Source organism: Aptenodytes forsteri, unplaced genomic scaffold, assembly GCF_000699145.1.
Source record: "Aptenodytes forsteri isolate BGI_AS27 unplaced genomic scaffold, ASM69914v1 Scaffold182, whole genome shotgun sequence".
NCBI lineage: Eukaryota > Metazoa > Chordata > Aves > Sphenisciformes > Spheniscidae > Aptenodytes > Aptenodytes forsteri.
In genome coordinates, this window is record NW_008795932.1 from 1,731,385 (window position 1) to 1,755,609 (window position 24,225).

A 24,225-nucleotide genomic window follows, 5' to 3' on the forward strand; every position below is an offset into this window, starting at 1 on the left:
TCCTTCCTCTGCTCACCCGCACGCTTAGCCTGCTGTCCCGACGGTCGCCCCAGCTAGCTGATGCTGTGCAAGCCTACCCAGCAGCTTGAGGTCTCCAGGGAATTAGAAGGGCTTTGAGGTTGGCAGAAGCATGGTGGTAGAGACCAGGCAAGGGCTGTTCTCTGCAGCAGACAGGAATCGGCCACCTTGCCAGGCAAGCCCAGGATGAGCAGAGGCAGCCACCCAGACAGAGCTTGCTATCAGGGCAGCTGCTGTCCAGGTGGAGGGCTGCAAAGACTGCACCCCTGCCTCCTGGGTGGAGGAGGGTGGAAGCTCCACCTGTGCAAGGTGTGCTCTGGTGGGGTCACTCAGGCAGTGGGTGGAAGAGCTGCAGGGGGAAGTTAGCAGGTTATGCTGTATGAAGGAGGATGAACAAGAAATAGAGTATTATTTGAGACTTTGCAAGAAGTACTAGGGCCCCGTGGCACTGACCTCCAGAGACTGCTGGACAAAGCACTTCAACAACAAAGTAACAGCACCTTGGAGCAGGAAGCACCATGGTCTCTTATGACCCATAGGAACAGGGTATCACTTCAATCCCCTTCCTTTTGTGTACCAACCAGCAATAGGTATGAAACCTTGGCAGCAGACAAAACCCATGAGCAAAATTCACAGGGAGAAGCCGCACCAGCAGCACATTGTAAAAGCTGCAAAAGGACATGGCGAGTGCTAGTAATGTGTGATTGTTGAGAGGCGCCGAGGCACCTATCTGCCAGCCTGGTATACAGTCAAGGGAGGTTTGCTGCTTGCTAGGAGCCAAGATCTGGGATGTCAGAGGGAGATGACTGCCGCAGCTGGTTAAAAGCACAGACTACTGTCCTCTACTTCTTTTCCATGTGGGCACCAATGACATGGTAAAGCAAAACAAGCAGGACTTCAGAGCCCTGGGGGCACAAGTGAAAGGGAAAGGTGCGCAAGTGATTTTTCTTCTCTGTTTTGCCAGTCAGAGATAGGGGTGCAGGCAGAAGTCGATGGTGCATCATGCAGATCAATACATGGCTTACATACAGATGCGAGGGATTCCATGGGAAGCATCCATGGACGGCAAAGGAGCTTGTGTGTCCTGGGAGTTATTCAAGAACAGCCTCCTGGAAGCACAAGAACAGTCCATTCCCTACCAAGGGAAAGGAAGAAGGCAGAACAAGAGACCACCCTGGCTTAACAATGAGCTTTTGGGTGTACTTAAAAGCAAAAAAGAAGCATACTAGCTGTGGAAAGGCAGCCAAATACCCATTGAGGGCTACAAGAACCTTGCTTTGGAGGTTTTTAAGATGTGACTGGACAGGGTGCTAGATTATTTCATCTAGGCTCCCCTTCCCATGAAAGCTTGGACCAGATGATCTTTCGAGGTTCCTTCCAACCTGGGCGATTCTATGATTCTGTTTATTTCATTTGTGACAAGGTCATTAAAGTGCTCTGAAGTGCAGTCTTTTAACTTTCTGACTCTATGTGTAAATGCTATGTAGCCAAAATACGTGATGCATTGCTTTTTTTCAATATATCCTCAAGTTTTTGGTTCTTTTACTTTTGTATATTATGCTGGTTAGAATTCATACTGGATGTTTGCTCAGAGAAAGAGAGTAAATGAGTGTTGATCTACTATTAAGGAGGAAAGAGAATTGAGAATTTAGGTGTTTATTACCTCAAATAAGTGTTTCCAGTGAATAACTGTAAATTGTGCCTGTTATTTTGCAGACACTATAAGAAGCGTTGTCAAGGCCGGATGCGGAAACATGTTGGTGACTTGTGTTTACAAGCTGGCATGTTACAAGATTCCTTGGTGCATTATCACATGGCGGTGGAACTTCTGCGATCTGTGAATGACTTTCTGTGGCTTGGAGGTAGGATTAAGTGGTAATAGTGAATCAAATAATTAGTTGCTAAAACCAAGTAAATCGAACTATCTTCTATAACTTTCCTTCTCTATTGTGAAAAGTAGGAATGATTTTGGTGATCAAAATCTGAATATCAGGTGTGACTAATAATTAAGTTGAAATAAAAATTAGTTAATAAGACATGAGAAAGAAATGTGTTTAAGAAAACCTGCAACATAAAATGTGTTACTGTAATAAAGCATGTACTTAAAAAAAAAAACAAACTGCATCTGACTTTTTAATGATTCTTTGGAAAGTGTTCGGTTTTTTTCAGTGGATTGTACAGATATTTTAAAAATCTTTCCTGTGAGTATCTACCATGGACTGTTAGGAAAAGATTTCAGCCTTTACATCTACCGTAGCCACAAGTGTTTAACTTCCACTGGCATAACTTCCTTCCTTTCATGTTAGGTCCTAGGCTTCACTTTTTTCCCCTGCCTTTTCATTCATCCTTTCCTTTTCTTTTTTTCATCCCTGCTTTTTTTGTATTTATTGGATTTACAAGTGAACTTTGAGCACAATTTCTGCTTCTCAATTTCATACCCTTTCAGGACAATTGCTGTCTCCAGTTCTGCTTTTAGCTTTCTCATTCTACTTGGAAATCCATTTAGCTTCCTAATGGCTCTGTAGGTTATGTATTATGAAAACCTTAACACCTTCTGACCTTCCACTTCTTTCCTTCTACTCTTCCAAAAGGTTAAATGGCTCAGGATTCTTCAAGCAGGAAAGGAGAACTTTTCTCCTTGTGCACAGCACAAAAATATTTTAAGGCCCATCTGTTGGACTACCAAATTATACTTACAGAATAATTTGGATTGGAAGTGACCTCTGGAGGTCCCCAAGTCTGATCTTCTTGCTCATATCACATCCAGTTAAATCAGGTTGTTCAGGGACCTGTCCAGTTGCGTTTTAGGTATATTTAAGGATGGAAGTTCTACAATTTCTGAGCAACCTGTTCTAATGTTTTGCTGCTTGTAGGTTGAAAAAACCCAACAACAAAACGTAAATTGTTCCTACATTAAAGCAGAATTTCCTGTGTCAACTTGCATTGACCCTCATCCAATCACTGCACCTCTGAGAAGCATCTGACTCCATCTCTTTTGTACCTTCCCACTGGGTGTTTAAAGGCAGCAATAAGATCTCCCCTTAGCCTCTTGTTCTTTAAGGCCAAACAAACCCAGTTCACTCTGCTTCTCATATGTCATGGGCTCCAGCCCCCTGACTGTTTTGATGGCCTTCCACTGGACTTGCTTTGCGATGTTAATGTCTTTCTAGTACTGGGGAGCCCAAAGCTGGACACATTGCTCCAAATATGGTCTCTCAGATGCAGAATAGAGGGGAATAATTGCTTCTCTCCGCTTGCTGGCTACACTGTGGCTGTTACAGCCCAGTATGCCCAGTATGCAGTTGGCCACCTTTGTTGCAAGGGCCTACTGCTAACTACTGTTAACTTCTTGTCTACTAGGACCCCCAGGTCCTTTTCTGCAAAGCTGCTTTCCAGCCAGTCAGCTCCCAGGCTGCACTGCTGCATAGGCTTATCCCATCTGAGATGCTTGAGCCTTTCTTGAACTCCTGTCGGCCCATATCTCCAGCCTGTCAAGTTCTCTCTGTGTTGAAGGCCTGCCCTACTGTTCCCCCCAATTTTGTATCACCCAGGAATTTTCTGGGAGTGCTCTATGCAATCATCCAGGCTGTTAATGAAGACATTAGCGTATTGTCCCCAGTATTCATCCCTGAGGGACACCACTAGTAACGGGCAACCATTTGGACTTTGTACTGCTGGTCACAATCCTTCGAGCCTGGCTGTCCAGCCTATTTTCCACCTACTTTATAGGCCAGCTATCTAAATCTTATTTCATCAATTTGGCTATAAGCGTGCTATGGGAGACCATGTCCAAAGGTCTTGTGAAAGTCGAAATATACAACATCCACTGCTGTTCTTTGTCCACTGAGCTAATCATCTCATCATAGGAGACAGTGAGGTTGCCAAGGACTGATTTATCCTCAGTAAATCAATGTGTGCTATTCCCAGTCACCTTTTTGTCCTTCACATGCTTGGAACTGGCTTCCAGAAGGATTTCTTTATAGCCTTTCCAGGGAGCTGATGTTGATCTGCCTGTAGACCCCGGTACTTCCTTCTTGAAGAAGGGTATGATATTTCTCTTTGTCCAGTTGTTAGAAACCTCCCCCAATTGGCATGACCTGTTGGAGGTGATAAGAGTGGTCTCACATTGGCCAGCTCTCTTGGCATCCATGGATGCATCTTACCTGGTTTTGTGGATTTGTGTCCGACTGGATTAAGTGCTTTGTATGTCTGTCTTCCTCTACTGTGGCTAGTGCATACTCCAACAGATTCTGCTAGGCTTGGGGACCTGGGAGGTCTGAGCGTAAACCTTACCAGTGAAAAAAGACATAAAAAGGACATTGAGTATCTCAGGCTTTTCCATGACCTTTGTCACTAGGTCTCCAATTTGAGGCATACTTTGTGTTTGTGTAAATAGACTTTGCTACATGGTACCTCACTTCTTGCAAGTATCTCTACTAATCTGTTGGCTTTTTTCTTTACTCTACAGCTGCTCTTGAGGGGTTATGCTCAGCATCAGTCATCTATCATTATCCAGGTGGTACTGGAGGTAAAGTTGGATCTCGCAGGGCACAAGGAGGTTCTCTTTCTGCTGAGGCAGGCAACAGGCACAGACCAGGTAAGGATGGGATTTTGTTTTTATTCTGTTTGCCACCACTGAGCATCTGAAAACTTCTTCCCTACCTCCTAACTCTGTAAAATTATACCGATGACAGGATAAACTGCAGGAGGGGGGTGGGAGGGGAGAATTGTATTTGTTTTTAAGACTTTTACATTAATGACTTTTCTACTGTTTTGGCGTTAATGTTGACATGCGTGCTTTGCATAGAGTTGCAAAGCTTTTGATCTCTTCATCTGATTGTTAATAATGTCTGCATTAGTTTGAATTTTGCTGGAGGAGATGCAGACAGTTTTCATAAAGTACATATGTGGCAGAGCTGCACATATTAAGAAGAATAAGTTAGGTACATTTATTCAGAGGTGTTTTGCTATTCTAAAGTCAATATTCAATAAATAGATTTGGTTAACTAAATACCAATAAACCAACATAATTTTTAAGATTTAGTATACTTTTTCTAAACTTTCAGATGGCATAACTAATATGAGGATTGTATTAACATTGATATGGTAGACATTCTTTGAGAAATGGTCTGCTTAAAATATTTTAGAAATTATTAGGAGAGTAACAGAAAAAAATAGAAACTATCATTAAGTCTGCGGTTCACCTGCATCTGGAATACTGTATGCCATTTCAGTTTTCCATCTCAAAAGGGTGTTCAGGTTCCCTATCTCCCATTTTTCTACTGGAAGGAGTTGCAGATTGGCGACAAAGATGATCTTGGTATGGTCTCTGTACAAAGAATAACTGAATAGCCTAGGACTCATCAGTTTTGCAAAAGAGATGGCTCAGGAGAAATATGAGAGAGCTCTGTAATATGGTGAACGTTGTGGAAGAGGATGGATAGAGATCAGAGGTTCAGTGTTTCTTCTGATAGAAGAACTGAAGGGCATCAAATAGAGCTAGCAGATGGAAAAGCAAATGAAAGGGATTATTCTTCATCCACTGTATAGGTATGACGTGGAACTCCTTCTCATTAGGAGTTACCAGACTTGGTAGCGTGATAGAGGCAAGGCTGCTGCAACTCCATGTCCTCAGGTCCAGCCAGTCATGAGGCTGAGCATGCATTCCCAAAAGGCATACAGGCACACACACACAAAATGTATATACATGCAGCCACACAAACCAACATAGACAGAAAACACAGCACTCATATAAACACAGACAGCACTAACAGCCTGATCCTGCTCCCCTCTCTGGCTGATCAGGATGAAAGCCTGTTAGTAGTATGGATCCATCCAGTAGCTGGTTTTAGTCACTCAGTCTATCCAGTAGCTGGCCACTGGATTGCACCAGTTACTGGCACCTGGGCCTACAAGCCTCCGAGACCCATTCCAGTTGTTGGTACTTAGACACCCCCCCCCCCACACACATGCACTCCCCTTATCCCTCTATTTTTCCATGCTTGTTCCCTAAACTGCCTTGAAGCCTCCTTTTCCTTGTCTTTGGTTTGTCCCCTACACATCCCATAAGAAATCTTGTAAAATCCCAAGATGTTCTTTCCCTGTATCCTATAATGAGCCCCATATCCCTGCAGGCAGTAACCCCCCACAGTCTGTCTGTAAGGTGATCCAGAGAGCTGCTCATGTTAACTGATCTTGATGGATTTCACCCCTGGACAGCTCTGTTGGCTCTGATGAAGTTATTGGGGTTCAGGTGATTGTCACTGTTCCTCTGCGCTCCTTTGTGTTTGTGGAGATGAGCTTTTAACGCTTGCCACACGGTGTTAAGGCTCCTGAAAGTTTCTACGACTTCCAGGAGAGGCTGGCTAGGGTAGTGAAAGAAGAATGTGTTGATTATTATAAGCTAGATGGGCCTTTGGTCTAACTCAGCACAGCTGTTTCTGTGTGTATACTCGGGTTCTTACACAGTACTGAAGCAAACAGAAGCTGGGTTTAAGTGCTGGTGTTAAGTACTCTTGTGTGCAATGTGATCAAAATGAATTCCTTCATCTAAAAAAAACCAACCACCCATCTCTATTCATCTATGTCACAACCTAGTAAACATTTGCTTTGTATTATCTTTATTACAAACTGTGTACGTTGACGCCAGATAATTATGATAGTAAAATCACCTTATTTCATGAGAGAATACTAATTTTTCATATAATATCTAGTCATTAAAATCTGTGTGTTTGGTCGCATGACCTATGAGTGCATTTTATGTTGTCTGTTATGGTATAATTTCACACTGTTATTAACCTTTTTCCACTTTTCAACAAATATTTAACAGTAGGTATTGCAATCTGTTTGTAATGGGTACTCCTTGTTACTGAACAAGGTAACAAATAAGTCAGCTATCAGAATAATTGAATAAAATATATTTTGGGTATATTATTGCTGCTTCTCTATATAAGTTGTCTTCTAATTCAAAGTCCTGTTTGCAGACTTGTTAGCATGGTCGTATTTTAAAAATGTTTTAGTTTCATATGACAAGGTTTTTCAAAGGACTTTTGTGTGAAGAAAAACTGATTACAGGTTTTTTGTCACCCCTTCCAGATGAAATGTTACTTCATGGTCTGTTAGATATTGTTCCCTAACTCTAGTTATGATCTCTTAATGTTTTGAGAGCTGAACTGCTGAACTCTGTCTAGCCAAACAGCTATTGTTGTGATGTCTTTTTCCTACAAGGTTTTCTGAAAGTTTCTTTTCAATACCTTTTTTTGACTCTGCAGTGCCTTTCATTTAAAATCTTTTCAAACTGCACCTTTGTTTATAGTCTGCTTTGTTATAATTAATTTTGTGAGCACAGTATTTCATCTGCGGAGCAAATCCCAGTGTATCTTTCTGTAGGATAAAGCCAGAAACAAAAGGGGTTTCCAAATTCTGCGCAAATCAAGAAATGCCATACTTGGAACTGACATTCAATTCGTGCCTACTTTTGAGGCACATAGATGTGAGAGTTACCTTTATTGCTTCCTGATGTGCCTGGAATTGCACCTCTTCTTGTGCCTGTACTTCAGCCTTGACAGGATGGGGTTTCTTGGTACTGCCTTTGTGCCCAGACCCGGTCAAGAGAAACATCTTTCTCTTGAATCTCCTGTGATTTCCACCATTTGGCATTTTTAGGCTATAGCACAGGACCTGGCTGCTCCAGAAATGTTGTGGTGTCTGATTTGTATAGAAGCATCTTTGGAAAGAGAAGCATTAATATCATCTCTCTTTGTATAATATAGAGCAGAAGCTTAAGAGGGCAGTGTTAAAGGGTTTTTTTTTTCCTACTAAGCAGAATCACAATACATTTTATACCTATCTGTAACCATCAGAATATTGTCTGTTTTTTTTTGTTGGCGTACCCTTCAACTTCTTTTGAAACTCTTTTGATAGGAATAGTTCATTCAGAAGAGAATTAGTTGATAATGTAGTGTTTAAAGTACTTGTCGATGGAAGCACTTGTCTGATAGAAGAAGACAAGGAATCTTGCCTGCTCCAAAGACAGGTTTCTTTCTTGGTCATTGCCATGAGCCCTTGGACTGCAGTGTCTTGCCGATTGTGAAAAGGAAGCTTTGATGTTTTAAAGAAGTGTGATTTCTCACGTTCCTAAAATCTTCTGTTTGTAGGGGGAGAGCTTTAGGCTGTGTCCCCTTGAACGGCTGGATTTGTCTCTAAAGCGTTCAGTGTAAAAAAAGATTTTTAATTGCTTAGTTCCTGTTGGCCAGGAACCTGGCCATGGTCTGTTGGCTATGTGACTTGTATGTTGAATAAGCTGAGTTTAGATTGCTTTATGTTTAGCTTACTAGCTGTTTTGGGTTCCTCTATTGTATTTTATTTGTTTGAAGTGCTAAGCTCTTAATTCTGTTGCCTGACCTTCCTCTTTCCCAAGAAGAATTAGGACACCTGAGTGAAGTGTTGGAGTATCTTTCTGATCTTGCTCTAAACCTCTGCTTTACTAGTCTGGAGTCTGAGCAAATCAACTGAAGGGAGGTCCTGTCTCGCTCATAAAGCAATTGTTTTTTGACTGCTTAGCCCTTGATCTTAACAATTTCATTGCCATGTTTAATCAAAGCTTAGGGCAACAAGGTGTTACGTATCTGGTGATCCAACTTTGCAATACTCTTGGCAACTATTTTATGTAGACAATCTGGCTTGTTGGATTGGCATGACTCAATTATTCAGAAAATTTGATGGAGTGAAATTAATGACAATTGAAAGGGGTACAATTACTTGAAAATGTTATTCTAGAGTATTGTGTAGATTAAATGAGCTTCCACAAGGAGATTTAAGCACTGTAGGACCTGATATTAAAATATAGTAAGTGGATTGTGACGGAAACCTGCCAACTAAAACAAGAATAAAGAAGAAGGAGAAAAAGGATATGGCTTTAAATTATACACTGAAAATTCTTTGATTCTTCTTGATGTCTTAGAATTCATTGCAAATGTACAGGATTTTTACATTTGTTTTTTAACAAAATGAGATTTAACATACGGTGACTACTTGAATTATAATTGGTAGTCCTTCAAAATAGCAATGATGATCCTAATCTTATAATTTTGTTCAAGACTGATGTTAGTTATAAAACACTGTAAGAGCTTATTTTGTTGGCTATATTTGAGGCTGAAAAAAAAAATCATTTTTGTTCCTCCTTTTAGGGGCACAAGAAGTTCTCATTGATCCAGGTACATTACTTTCATGCATGTTTCAAAAGTCTTCTTTTTATTACTTGCATTTGTTTTGCATTTGTATAGATAGTTACTGCCACTTGCCAAAACTAGTACTGATTCCTGATGCTTCAGTTTTTGGCTATAAATCTTGAGGAAGCAAGACTTGACTGAAGGGTAACTGGCACAAAATAAATGATGTAGTTCCATGATTGTGCCCCTGTAAATTCTAATCAAGATTGTTTCTTCTCATGAGTAGTGAGGACTTTTAAAATTTTCTTTTAACCGACAAACCTGAATGGTTGCATGTAGTCTTGTAGTGTCATGGTATTCTTTCAATCATCACTAACAAAGATTTTGCACTTAACTTCCATAAACCCCCTAAGGTGTTAATCTACAGATGTGCTTAGTATGATTCTTTAAGGTTGACAAACATGTAAAAGATGCTTTAGCATTTGAGCATGTGAAGTAACATATTTCTGACTATATAGAGGGAGTAGAAACTATCTTTCACAGTATTTTTTAACTGTCTATTGAGAGTTAGGTTCAGCTCTGAAACACAAAGGTTTCTTTGCCATCTTAGTAGAGAAAACTCTTGGAGAAATTAATTACTGTATAAATTCAGGCATGTAATCCTACAGATTAAGTAAGATTTAAAAAGGTATAGAGCCTTGCCAAACGTTTGATGTATGTTTTCAATTTTATTACGTTAACTCTGCAATAAAATCTGCTTCTATTTTCGATTCTTATCGTTTATGTATGTTAAGACTCCTTCTGTCTCTCACCTTCTTTCTTATATAAGAAAAGCAATTTCTTACTGTTTTGTCTGAGCCTCAGGTATTTTTTTTTTTTTAATTTGGAAGGCTCAGATTTGGTGGCCTTTGTTACAATGTAACACTTGTTTTTCTGTGATTAGGCATAGGGAAGAGAAGTATTTGTTTTAAGTGATTGGAGAAGGTCACTGTTCTAATAATTAGTTTATAAAAACATTGCATTTTTTTTTTCTTAGGTGTGCTTTAGAAATACAATTTTTAAGTAGAACAAGGAATAACTCAAAGATTAAAATTGCATATTCAGATGTGGCTGTAATGTAATTTTAGCAGCATAATATTTTATTCATAGTCTAAATACTCAGATCTAAGTGTAAAAGACTATGAATATATTTGTTTTTTACTAAGTGAAAGATTATTTCCTGTTTGCTGGTTTATGATTGAATCCATTTTTCATTTGCACTCTTGAAAATAGCATAGTAAAACAGAACTAGTGTTTTGTAGGTAGGGCATGATTTCTCTCTAGGTAGGGCAAGTATTCTTTGTGTATGCTTTGGTCAAACCTACAGCATATCCTAGTTTTCTTCTTAGATACTTAGTGTTTGCTAAAAGTCCTTCTGCTCATTTCTTACCCTGTTCTGTTCTAGGTGCACTGACTTCAAACGGTATAAATGCAGATACCAGTTCTGAGATAGGACGTGCCAAGAATTGCCTTAGTCCTGAAGATATCATAGACAAATATAAAGAAGCCATTTCTTACTATGGCAAGGTAATCCTACTTATTTTTAAGAAACTTCACTGAAATTCTTGTGAATAATGAACTGCTGTGGTTTTGGTTTCAGACGATCTTCTAAAGCATGTGCAATAAAGTTTGTAAAACGTACGATAATGGAATAAATAGGAATAATTTATACTGCTGAACTAAGTGCTTGGTTTAGAGTCTGGGAATCTCAGAACTTTGGCCAAAGACAACACCTAAACCAGCTGTGTGCTGAGTAAGCTATTTACTGGGCCTCCTAGTACCTAGAGGTTTTGGATTAGTTGTCTTATATTTTTAAGTTTGGCTTTTAAAGCACTCTAAGTAAAAGCGCTAGATATTTTAAGGTTTGTTAACTATTACATATGTTTATGGTCCTTAATACATACACCAGTAATAGAATAGAATAGACTATTTCAGTTGGAAGGGACCTACAATGATCATCTAGTCCAACTGCCTGACCAATTCAAGGCTGACTAAAAGTTAAAGCATGTTATTCAGGACCTGCAACCTTGGCGTTATCAGCACCATGCTTTTATGCATTGTGTAAGCTGAATGCTTATTTACTGTGCCTGCTGGAATGATCTCTGGGGAATTCAAGAGTTTATGAAGAGGTTGCTGATGATGGTTATGATTTTACAGGATTGTTCAGGGAGGCTAATATTTAGAGCATGCGGAGAGGTAGGGGGTTATGGAGGAAATGTGGAGGACAAATATTCTTAAAAGAGGATTTACAAAAATTAAACAGTTTTCAGCTCTACTGGAGCATTTTTTTAGATTTTTGTGCGAATGCTCAGAACGTAAGATAGTAAGGTAGCTTAATGTTTGCATTCATAATATGGAGAGAAAAAAAAGGATTTCATACTGTGACAATAGTAGCTCAGTATCCACATCAACATTAAAGATAACTTTAATGGTATTGCAGTGTAGTTATTTATGCTTTTTAACTTTTTAACTTCAAGTATCTCTCTTGTTTGATATTGAAAGTATCTTTAGACTAAGCTCTGTAAATATGATATGGCATTTCCACGTCTGTGTTGAAGGGAGACTCTTCAAATGAAACATGATACATGGTGTGCATGAGTTAATTTATGATCAGAAGCAATGAAATGTGATAGTTTTGGGGATAGTTTCCAATAAATTTGAATCAATCAATATAACGATAATTCTCAAGTATGCATTCAGCTTTTTATGTTACCTTAAGGGTAAGTTGCTCATCTAGAAAGAGTATGATTTCTTAGAAATATAAAATTATTGGACTTTGTTGGACTTAGGGCAGGATATTTATGTTTTGATTATAATAATATACATTATGCTCTCAGCAAGTAATAACTATGCTTCAGTGCAGCTTCACTTGCAGATAACTAAGAGCTTTGTCTTGGGACTGATCTGTAACTGTTCAAGACAAGCATAGTTACCTTTTGTCTAAGACCTACATATAGAGTAACTCCTAGCTCTAATGCTGAGGAATCAGCACTTTCTACGTATTTTTTTGTTATCGCTGAGCTTAAGAAACTTTTGTAGCATCTTCTAAAATGGATTCAATCTGCAGTGATTTGTTTTTGTTGATATAAATGCACAAGAGAGGAACAGGTAACTGCTTTGGTGGAGTAACTCTTGCATTTTGTTCTAAGCTTTATTTCCCCCATTAGATTTCAAACGTGATAAATGCCTGAACAGAGTTTAACTTCAGCAGGAGATAGGCCAACTCAAATATCCATTATCAGTATTGTTTGAGGAAATAACTAGGTCAGATTGTTTGTCTAGAAAATTGCCTGTGTTTGTTGTCAGAGCTCAAACTGATCAATGCACACCTAATTTGTCTCCTGCCTTTCTTAAGCAAGCTGAATACTGTAACTGAAAGTCATTTACAGAAAATGTTTTGTAAATAGATATTAGAAAACTCAGAATGGTTTGTAATTCACTTGTCTTCAGTGATACTGTTTTAACTAAAGAGAAAATTGATGCAGTAAAACTAAAGTTCTGTTGCTACAGCTTCCTGTGCTACATAATGTACTTTGTAATAAGTAGAAAGGCAAAATTAATTCTTCGTTTATCGTGATAGAACAGTTTTAGGTGGTGAAGAATTACTGTAAAACTGACCTTTTGCTTACATACCTATTACAGTGTCTTTGTGGAAGACACACCACCCACACCCACCATATATATATATCTGAGGTTATCCAAAATGATATTAACATTTCCAACTTTTCTCCTCGTCTGAACTCTCAGACTGAAGCTGTGCTGTGTCTCAAAATAAGAAAAGTGAGTGAAGAGGCTGAAAACTGTTGTTTTGCATAATAACATTTTAGATGACACCTTAATTTTCACTTGGGCATATGTTGTTAATTTAACAGTATAGTCACTAGCACTGAGGAATCGCTGGGTTTGGAAGATGTGACAGCTGGTTTATGTATTGAGCAGAAATACTTATAAAATCTTAAGAGGTGCGATACTTCAATATTATTTTAACTTTCTCTCTCCAAGTACAAGAATGCTGGTGTGATTGAACTGGAAGCCTGTGTGAAGGCAGTGAGAGTCCTTGCAATACAGAAAAGGAGCATGGAAGCCTCTGAGTTTCTTCAGAATGCAGTTTATATCAACCTTCGTCAGGTTAGTGCGGAAAGTCCAGTTTTTTTTCTCTTCTCGTTTGAGAGTGAAAGTGAAGTGTGAAAGTTACTTAGATTCAGGAGACTCCAGGTTCTTTTCTGCATCACTGCCTTCCTTCTCACTAGGACTTGACTTCTGAGGATTTTCACATCTGTGAGTCTGGTTTAAAAGGTATTCAGACTTCATCTGAAAACACGAGGACTTAGTTTGAGATTAGAGACTCCATTGGTTATTCTCCGTTGTGAAGAAAAAAAATCCCATTGTTGTTGTATTGTGATGTTGTACTAGGGAAAAATAGCTCCTTGGGAGAAATCTGCAATGGATTTTTTTTTTCTTCTTGATTGTATCTTGTTCAATGAAACTGTGAGCAAATCAGGAATGACCTGTTGCAAAGTGAGCTTGAGTCTGACTAGTGTTGTTCATCAATTGAATTTTTGTTGTGTAGTGTGAAGTCTTGGTTAGGCCAAATCAGAAAGGAATTTGGAGGAGAAAATCAGTGTTTGGAACCGTGAGAAAAATGCTCAGTACCACCACAGAATAAGACTAACACTTTATCGGTGTCTCAAGCTTGGTGTCACTGGTTACAGAGAGACTGCTGTGGTTGAAAGAATTCATAAAAAGCTGTTAGGTTTCTTACCGTTTTTCCTTTTCTGCTCATTACATCTTGGTAAGACTAGCAATTTTAAGTCCACACCATTGAGCTTATTAAGCCCAGATTGGGACAGCAAATTTATGAGGGAAGCAGAATACTGTCTTTCATTTGTGGAGAATCCTTTCTGTGGAGTCAATTTTCTAACTCAACATAAACAAGAAAATAATTAATTGATAAGCTATCATAAAAATCATCAATTTTGTCGCAGAGTACCTTGACTGCTGTAATCCTTGCAGTGCTAAGGGCCTTCTCTTTAAGTCTGTAGTCTGTCTTTCACTGGCAGCTCTGTAGCCTTTCATGTAAGCTGCTGTGGCAGTATTCTTCCCTTGTTGTTCTTGCACTGTTATTCTCGTGGCCTGCAAACTCCAAAATTGTTGTTATGTTGTTTTTCTTACAGAAGCAATTACTGTCATTGTGAGAATCACCTGGTCTCCTCCCTGACACCACTGATGTTGCAACTTCCACTTTATATTAGAGGAAAAAAATAGGACTTAGTGAATGGCAAAATATATGTGTCATTTAAATAGCTGATAAGTATTACCTAATAATACACAAGCACAAAGCTTGGCAGCTAGTCAGCATGCAACACGTGCCCTGATGAAAGCTTGCCCCAGCCAGCTCTAATAGTGTCCCAAATAGAAACAACTAAGAGTTTGAGTGGGTCCTGATGAAACACATCTAGTGAAAAAGTGTGGTGAGAAGGCATCATCGTTTTTATCGCTTGCTGTGTTGGAGAGAACCAGAGAAGCGTGTTCTGGGGGCCCTACTGCTTTTCTTCCTAGCTGGCTTGTCTCTTTCTCTCTGCTTTGTTTTTCCTCTAAAGGAACTTTGAACTTGATGTATGCCATCAGCTATTGACCCCGCAAATAAATCTTTGTGCATGTAAAGCATGCCTCAGTGTGCATTGTCACACTATGTAAAATATATTCTATAAATGCCAGATGTCCCACTGTCTGGATAACCTTGAAATAAAAATCAGGTATATTATGTATTTTTGTTGTAGCTCAGTCAGAATTTAGGGGGTTAATGCAGGTATCATCTAGCAACCTGCAGCAAAGTGACACTGTTTCCCACAGCCTTCTCCTGAACAAACTGGCAAGATCCAGACTGGATGGGTGCAAGATGGGTAGGAAGTTGGCTAACAGGCCGCACTCAGAGAGTGGTGATCAAAGGCTTTTACTCGGGCTGGCAGGCTGTCACAAGTGGGGTCCCTGTCGTGAATGAGTGGAATGCACCTCACTCAAAAGAGAGAAGCAGCAATGTGTTTTATTGGGGTCAATGAATTCGATGGAATTTAACAAAGTTTAACAGGGGTTTGCCAAGGTTCAATAAGTTTGATGGCAAGGTTCACCTTATTAATTACTGCATGGAAGAAACATACAAAGGAAAATTGAGTTAGAATCGAGTTAGAATGATTCACACAGAGACCGGAGATGCAAAAGGGTAAGGAGGACCCTCCCGTTGTCACGAGGTTCAGAGAGGACCCCCTTGCTTTCTAAACTCCTTATGGAGCCTAGGTGCATCTAGGTCCGATCTTAGTCTCAGACTTGGACAACAGTTTATATCTAATGGAATTATCTATACAAAGTTTATAATAATGTTGAGTAGCTACATGGATTAGTAATGTTTCATTAATATTAATTCAGCATGCTATCAGTCACTTACCGAGCATCTGTCTTGAGTAAGGGATCTCTCCGCCTTGGGCAAGAAAGGATCTTTTAGTCTCGGGTAAGGAATCTCAGACCTTGAGAGATGTCCTTACTCAAGGGAAGAGTCACCTGGTGTGCAGTCCAGCTGCAATTCAGGGAGAGCTCAAATTGGACTTATCCAAAGATCTGCTGTTGGTAAAAGGTTTCTCTGCCTCGAGGAGCAACCTTGAGAGGCGTCCCAGCTCAAGGGAAGATCACTGCCATGCAGCTATGCTGCCTAACAGGGAGAGCTCAAAGGCGGCTCACTTAGGCTGTCATATTTATGGGATAAAGTGGTTGGCTCGTAGTCAAATCACGTGTGATGGAAAGGTAGGCATGAGGCTCCTTGTACCCACAACTTACTTCGTTCCTTGGTAAATGAGTCTTAGAAAAGCCACCCACTATTCATGTGTTAATCGCCATGATTGGTGTTCCAAGCTCATGTGCATCAATGCTCACTGTGTCACTCTGCTTCTTTGTGGGTTTTCAGAGAACAGATTGAAACTAGAGGATTTCTTGGCCTGGCTATGGCTCAGGCCTTTGCCTCCTTTGGAGCCTGTACCAAAGCACTGCTGGTTTTTGGTTAAGGGGTTGAGTCCACCCATCACAGTCCCACAGGGATCAATACTGGCCTGTTCAACATCTTCAAAAATGATCTGGATGATGGGATTGATAATGACACCAAACTGGGTGGTGAGGTGGACCCATCAGAAGGGAGAGCCATTTTACAGAGGGACCTGGACAGGCTGGAAGAGTGGGCTAGCAAGAACTGTATAAGGTTTAACAAAGATGAGTGCAAAGGCCTGCATCTGGGACGACATAACGAAAGAGCCCAGTACAGGCTAGGATCTCTGTACGGCTGGGCAGCAACTTTTCTGAAAGGGATCTGGGTGTCCCAGTGGACAACAAGCTGAACAGGAGTCAGCAGCGCGCTGCTGACAACAAAGGCAAATCGGATCCTGGGCTGCATCCGCAGGGGCATTGCTAGCAGAGACAGAGATGTGATCAGCCCACTCTACTCAGCGTTTGTAAAGCTGCACCTGGAGTACTGTGTCCAGTTCTGATCCCCACAGTATCAGGAAAGGTACGGACAGACTGGAGAGGGTCCGAAGGAGTGCAACGAAGATGATCGAAGGGCTGGAGAACCTGCCTGATGAGGAAGGAAAGACTGAAGGAATTAGGTCTTTTTCTCCCTGGAGATGAGAAGGCTCAGGGGGGATCTCATCACAGTATTCCAGTACTTAAAGGGTAGCTACAAAGAGGACAGAGGCTCTTTCCTCACAAGGAGCCACATGAAGAAGACAAAGGGCAATGGGTACAAGTTGCACTGGGAGAGGTTTCATTTCAGTATAAGGAAAAAAAAATTTTTTCAGTAAGAACAATCATTCACTGGCACAACCTCCCCAGGGACATGGTGGAGTCTGCATTGCTGGAGGTTTTCAAGATGCTACTGCACAGGGTGCTAGATGATCTTATCTAGACTCCCTTTCCCATGAAATGTTCGACCAGAGGATCTTTCGAGGTCCCTGCCAACCTTGGCTGTTCTATGATGATTCTGTATCACTGAGTGTAACTCATCGTTTGCACAACATGGGAGATCAAACTAGATGATGATGGTACTCAGTAGACGTGTTCTAGAAAAAAAAGATATGTTAAATTGGGTACTAAGGAGCACGATCATTTTTCTTCTCAAGTGATATTGATATTCACTGACTTTTTTATTTTTTTTTTTTTAAATCATATTAATAGTTTGGGTTGGGTCTTTTCCACTGAATCTTCTGCTGTAGCTTGTATACCTAATGATCACTTGTTCATTTCCTGATGTCAGCTATATCTGCTATTATCATTATGCCACTGTAGAAGTTCAGTATAAGGTTGCTTTAAAAAAAAACAAACCAACACCTTGACAATATTGATTATTTGGGCATTGAGGCCCACTGCTGAGCTGTGAACCATTCTTTACCTTTATTGATTTCAATCAAGGATGACATTCATCTAGCTCGTAACTGCACATCTACTACTTTGTCATTTTCTTGGGTGGAAGTGTTTCTAGAAAGCATTATTATGAGAAACATGAGTAAGATAATCTTTCCAGTGTTGAGGAATGTATTTACCATAAAGAGGGGTATGGCTGGGAATTATATTTACAGCTCTTCAAGATTTACTGTATATGGCATGGAAGCAGATAATAGTTATATTTGTAATTTGGACTAACTCAAAGGAGTCATCCTGTGATAGGTTAGGGAAACAAACTGTAGGACAGTGTTTTTCTCTTGCAGGTAGATAGAACATCAGCACAACCAATATTTGACAGCAGAAAAAATACCTGACAGGCTAAAGTGTATGCCTCTGATAAACAGGAAAACTGGTTTCTTTCCATATATTCAATCTCCTGCCCCATCTAGTAACATGTAATTGGTGTTTTTTGATTGTAGGAGAGCTGCAGGGTAATGAACTTATCTTTGCATCCAGTTATGAGGAATATGAGAAATAAATTGTAACATGTAATTACAAAGAAAGTGAGATTGTAGAATTTTAATATAGTAAGGAATAATTAAAAAACAAATAAAAACCTACCCTCTTGAAAGCCTGTCTTAAAACAAGCCTGTGAAAAAACTGGCTCAGTTGCTCGGACAGTGAACTACAGCCTTTACAGGTGCAATTGCTAACTTTATAACTGTTAAATGAAAATTAACCAGATGGAAAAGAGACTGTGCTTCAGGTGTTGGCTATTTCACAGCCACTTGATAGGTCTTAAGCTTTTATAAATTTGTAAGGTCAGGAGCGGTGTTTGTGAATGCTGCACTAATGGTCTGCAGAATGCCTACTGCAGTCTTCCCACAATTAATTACCTGGAGTATCTGTGTGGGATTTATTTATTTATTTTAAATTTTACATCACTGGGTGGTAACATGTAACTATTTGTGCTCAGGGAAAATGCAATTTTGCTGTCTTTGTTGCAATGAAAAAACAGTTTCCTGCAACTGCAAAAAATACTTCAGTAACTTTGTGGGCAATCATTATGCAACAGGTTAGATAGCAGTGTTAAAAACTTACTCAGATATGAGAAAAATAAAACTTTCTGAGAATCTGTTGCCTCTCTGATAGTTGTTCCAATTTTTAGTAAGCGCCCATGTTTACCTAGATAGCATGACCCTGTTTCTTCTCATCTTAAAAATTTAGTTTCCATAGGTGTGTGAACATTGACAGTATTATGTATTCAAGGAATACCTTTGAATAGTTCTTTTTTAAGCTTTTCTAACTTCCGTACGTGATCATGTGCTCATGCCCTTTCTAATTCTGCTGCCGTATTTTTTTATTGTGTTAGCTTTTTAAAAATGACATAAAGGGGGGGGGGGGGGGGGGGGGGAGGGGGGGGAAATGGAGTAGCTTTTTTTCCCTACTAAAGTAGGTAACCTTAATCTGACACCTCATGTTCTTTCTGAATGATAGCTTTTGGGGATTCTGATAAACTGGTTTCAGATTGTTCTGTATTTTCTTTTGTGCCTCGTGTTCTTTCCAGCTGCATTGATTCATGAAAGTTTTCAGCTTGGTGCAATCGCCTTTTTACAACTCTTGTTACAGGGATTGGTCTTTTATGTGGATGGGCGGTATTTTTGCATTGAGCATTGTCTTGTGTTGTCAGTTCTGAGGGAAATAGCAACTTCGTCTTCACAAATTTTCTGTAACTTTCTAAAATGATCTGCTAGTCTATCTGTCTGTGTCTCTTCATATCCTGAGGTACTAAGATTTGAACTATCAGATAAAGTCATGCTGCCTTCTGAAAACTCTAGGCTTCTTTGAGGTCTCTCATATCCCTATGTCTAAAATTAAATTAAATTAAAAAGTAACTTTTGAAAACAGACTATTTTTTTTTGTCATTGTATTAGGATTTAAGTGACTAAAAGATGTTTTGAAGCTTCGTTTATAATACCTAATTATTTCTTTAAAAGTTAACCAGTGTGGCTACCATCTTCTTTTGACTTTCCAAGGCTTTAAGTATCTGAAGTTAAACGCACAGAATCCACTGATTGATACTTCCAGTTTTGAAGAATGAGTTGCAGAAACGCTGTTTCTGTCCTCTAGTGCTATTTTTGTATGAAGCTTGTCATTTTAAACGCCTTTGCAAAACGTGTTAGCAGCTTTAAAGTAATTTAAAATATTTTGTATTGCTTTTGGTTGTGCATGCCAGCTATTGTGCACTAGGTGTCAGCATTGGTCCACCTTCAGAACTCAATACTGCTTGTTACTGGGGTGTAGACTTGAAGTAGTTGGTAGCTTCCAGAGTTTCTGTGGCAGTTTCTTCTTGGCTGTCTGATTTCATAGCAAGATTGTCATTCAAAGCAGAGGGGAAAGAATGGTTACTTGGGACTTGTACCAATATATTGATAAGCTAAAGAAGCACATGTTGGTAGTTCCTTATCAAGTTTGTTTCAACTTTAAGCCTAATGGGGCTCTCACTAAATTTTTCCTCACTAGTTGGCAGTCTGTATTATAGTACCATGGAATAAATATTTTGTGGTTTACAAGATCAGACACACATAAAAATCGAGACAGTAGTTTCCTTGCTTCCATAGCTTGAGATTTCAAGATTAATAATTAGGTTTTTTCTTAAAGGGATGAAAACACTTAACTTGGTAAATCAATAGATATTGGAAGTGGTGTATTTTTGTGTTCTTATTATGCACATGAATATCATGCTAAATATCTTCCATAAAATACCGAGCTGTTTAGCTGTTATTGACTATTTACTTGTTAGTTCTACTGACAAATAAATTTGATAAAGAAATCTATCTTTGCTGCTCTTGTTAACTGTTGAACTTCAAGCAAGCTTAAGTTTTCCTCGTAGCAGAAGCTGTCGTGACTGGCTCTATGCAAAATCACTGGCCCTTCTGTAGTGTTGGAGATGTCTACTACATTTTTTTTCCTCCTGTTTTTTTTTTAATCAGATAGATGCTTTAAAGTTTTATTTGATTAAAAGCAAACCTTTTCTCTTTTCCCTTTAAATTTCAGCTTTCAGAAGAAGAAAAAATCCAGCGTTACAGCATTCTTTCTGAGCTCTATGAACGTATTGGTTTTCACCGAAAGTCTGCTTTTTTCAAGCGTATAGCAGCAATGCAGTGCGCTGCACCTAGCATCCCAGAGCCTGGGTGGAGGGCCTGCTATAAACTGCTTTTGGAAACTCTCCCTGGCTATAGCTTATCATTGGATCCTAAAGATTTTAGCAAAGGTAAGTGTCTCTGGGAAAGTATGGATTTGAATCCTAGGTCACTCAACTGGCTTTCTGTAACTAATTTCCTTGAGAGATTTCAAATAAAACCAAAATCCTTTACCTATTTGAAACTAATTGTGGCAAATAGAGCAGTTCTTCAGAATGGTACATTCACTTTTTGTTAGTGTTGCTTTCAATAATTTAAAATTTCTGCGAGCTACTGCTGAATGTGTTGCTGTATTCCTCTGTTTGCAGCAAATAATTACGTTTTATTTATAAGAGCTTAATTTCTACTCTGTTTCAAAAATGTCTTTTGTTTTTTATTATACACTTCTCAGTACAAAAAAGGTCATATTTTATTTTTGAGTATTTTTTCAATTAAGGTGCCTCCAACTTGTGTATCAGAAATTGTATTTCTTTTGGTATTTGTTGTTATTTGATCTTATAATCGAAGAATGAAAGATTCTTTTACATATTTTTGTATATAGACACACATACGTATGTGCATATAATGTAATTATATCTATTATCTGTAGGTTCAAATATGTCATATTTGTCCACAAATTAGATCAGAGTGATACTGTCTGTAAGACTAGCATTTGGTTAAGACATTTCAACAGTTTTTAGATGCTATATATAGTTTGAATTACTTTTGTTGCATCTATTAAAAACCAATGCAAAACCAGCCCGTAAGAACACATGCCTATTCTTGTAGCTGTTAAATACTGTGTTCACTTCCTGCAAGCTGTATGCTGCTTGCTGCTCTTCTTTAGGTAAGCTATGTTTGAACGATTCTATTGATGTTATCTAAAACTGTATATAAAGTAATAATTTTAAAAGTTCTCTTTAGTTTAATATACTGTGCTGCGTTTTGCCTCTAAAGGAAGAAACAGCTAATATGCTGCTTGGGAACTCCTTTTGAGTAAACCTTTCCATGTAGCCCAACAACTTGCATTATTTTTGTATAGTAGCATTTTTGGGGACCATTCACTAAATGTTGTAGCTGCAGGAGCGGAGCAGCAAGCAATGGGCTGATGGAAAGGAGGTGGGGTTCACCAGTAAGAAAACTCTGAACTGGTTGAAATATGAATGAACAGCAGCTGGAAGAGTCTTCTCCCTTTTGTGAGAGTACATTGACTGTCTATTGTTGGGATTTCAGTTTGAAGTTGTCTTGTAAGTTTAGGTGTTTCCATATGTGGAATTCAATTCAGTCAATGGAGAACACGGAAATACTCAGCTGACCAGCCACTACATGGTATTTTCCACGCTGTCTTAGCTGCATTTGTGATTTCCATTGATGAAACAGGCATGTAGACAACCTGCTGTATGTGTGGATGCTTAGTGGTTTTTTTTTTAAACTGGTGTGATTTTAGCAGTCACCGAAAGAAATGGTATGTGAAAGGAGGCAGAAAATGGCAAGTGGACTAGACAGAAAGATACAAATTGTCTTGGAAGAGGGGATGTACTGGAAAAAATATGCTGTGGGCTATGATGGAAAAGGAGAAGACTGGGATGGGACTGTGTTGGGAGAAGAGGTTGTAGAAGTTCTGCAAAAACTGACGATTACAAAAAAAAATGATGATTGGTGTTTATCTTTCATTTTTAAGTTACCTTTATGTTGCATTGAAGCGCTTTGTCAGATTTTACCCCTAAAATGGCTTTTTCAGAGACATATGGAAAGATCACTGTAAACTGTAAGTACTGCTTGATAAGAACATTATTTCACACATTAAAAATAAAATGACTGCTTACTTTATAGGAACTCATAGAGGATGGGCTGCAGTACAGATGCGTTTGCTTCATGAGCTAGTATATGCTTCCAGAAGAATGGGCAATCCTGCTCTATGTGTCAGGCATCTGTCTTTCCTTCTCCAGACCATGCTGGATTTTCTTTCTGATCAAGGTATGATTTTTAAAAAAATGAGATATCTGCACTTTCTCTGTCCTACAGTCAAATAATGTGACTTTGTTTTGAAGTATATTTAATTTAAGAAGTAATAGAGAGCACAGAAGTTAGGGAATTCTGTGTATGCATGAGTAATTGACGGTAATCAATCACGTATACAGTGTTACTAGTTTTAAATATTACAGTGTTCCGACCTTGATGTGTAGTATCTAAAATAAAACTGTCTTAAATGTTTTCCATCTGTAGATTGACTGCCTCAAGCCTAATGCTCTATTTCCTTGGTAAATATTAGGAATATGATCAGAGGGCTTAATTTGTGTGTGGATTAAAAAAGTAGTAGTATTTGAAAATACTAGCAGCCTTCAAGCCTTCATAAGTGCTGTTAATGAAGAGATTGAGAGGAATTGAGGCTGAAAAGTAAACTCAGAAGAGTGTACTGTAGTTCAGAGTGAATCTACAATGAGTTTTCTGATGAGAGATGTTTTCTGATGAAACATTAATAGTCTGGATACAGAAGTCATCTAAGGGAGTAGGCACGATCCTTGTCCCTGTGTTTGAGACAATAAACTTGTAGCAGCTGAACATGATGGAATTGAATTCAACAGTATTTAACTAGGACAGTAGGCTTAAGTTTCTAGAAGTAAGATAAGTTTCTGTGGTTTCTTTCAGTTTGTGGGTTGTTTTTAAATTCAGCAATAAATTTCAGTGGGATTTATTAAATTTGACAGTGGATGACAATGGAATGAATGTGTGTGTGGATGATTTTCAGAAATGGTAATGATATGTGTGAGGACCCTTTTGGGGGGGGTGTGGGCATGTAGCACTTACAAAATCACCTGGAAAAGCAAAAAGGTGACAAATGTTATGTTTGTATTATGTTTTTTAGGAAAAATGTTTCAGACAGATTTATTTATCACCCAGAATAATGAGACAGAATTAGTGATGAAAGGTTTTAAAAATGTTTTTGTTTCACAGTAAGCTAGGTAAAAGGTGCATACTTTTCAGTTATGCCTTTGTTTATGATAAAGAGGATGGGAGTAAAATGATCGAGGTTTTTTTCCCCTCTTTTCTCCTTTAGTAATGGCCAAATGTCTCTCCTTGGTGACTCCTGCAGCAAAGAACTTTGCTGGCAAGCTTTAAGTCTTTGCCTGCCAGTGAATCCCCTCTGTTTAGTGGCTCAAATCAGTAGTGGAGGAAGGAGAGGAACTGAGAGGAACTGATAAACTGGAATAAATTATCTTTCTGTCTGTAGATCTTATTTGCTGTCAAAAGGTCCTTGGATTTTCCTGGACTTCTAATGAAGCTTTCTTGATTTATGTATGGGAGGTTTGGCTGAAGACAAGGCTTTAAGCTCTTCTACTACTGTCGTGGTTTAACCTCAGTCAGCAACTGAGCACCACACAGCCGCTCGCTCA

General features: G+C 39.0%; 1 protein-coding gene across 2 annotated transcripts in view; it reads left to right on the forward strand.

Annotated features, from left to right (window-relative positions):
• Positions 1-24,225, forward strand: part of TRAPPC9 (trafficking protein particle complex 9) — a 562,867-nt gene that overhangs the window by 19,118 nt on the left and 519,524 nt on the right. The window contains exons 2-8 of one of the 2 annotated variants that reach the window (XM_009285082.2): positions 1,735-1,880; positions 4,487-4,615; positions 9,207-9,233; positions 10,633-10,754; positions 13,230-13,355; positions 20,706-20,922; positions 22,664-22,807. In XM_009285082.2, coding sequence (XP_009283357.1) covers positions 1,735-1,880; positions 4,487-4,615; positions 9,207-9,233; positions 10,633-10,754; positions 13,230-13,355; positions 20,706-20,922; positions 22,664-22,807 — 911 coding nt within the window. The remainder of the gene's footprint in view (positions 1-1,734; positions 1,881-4,486; positions 4,616-9,206; positions 9,234-10,632; positions 10,755-13,229; positions 13,356-20,705; positions 20,923-22,663; positions 22,808-24,225) is intronic. The other variant, XM_019473612.1, reaches the window with a different exon arrangement.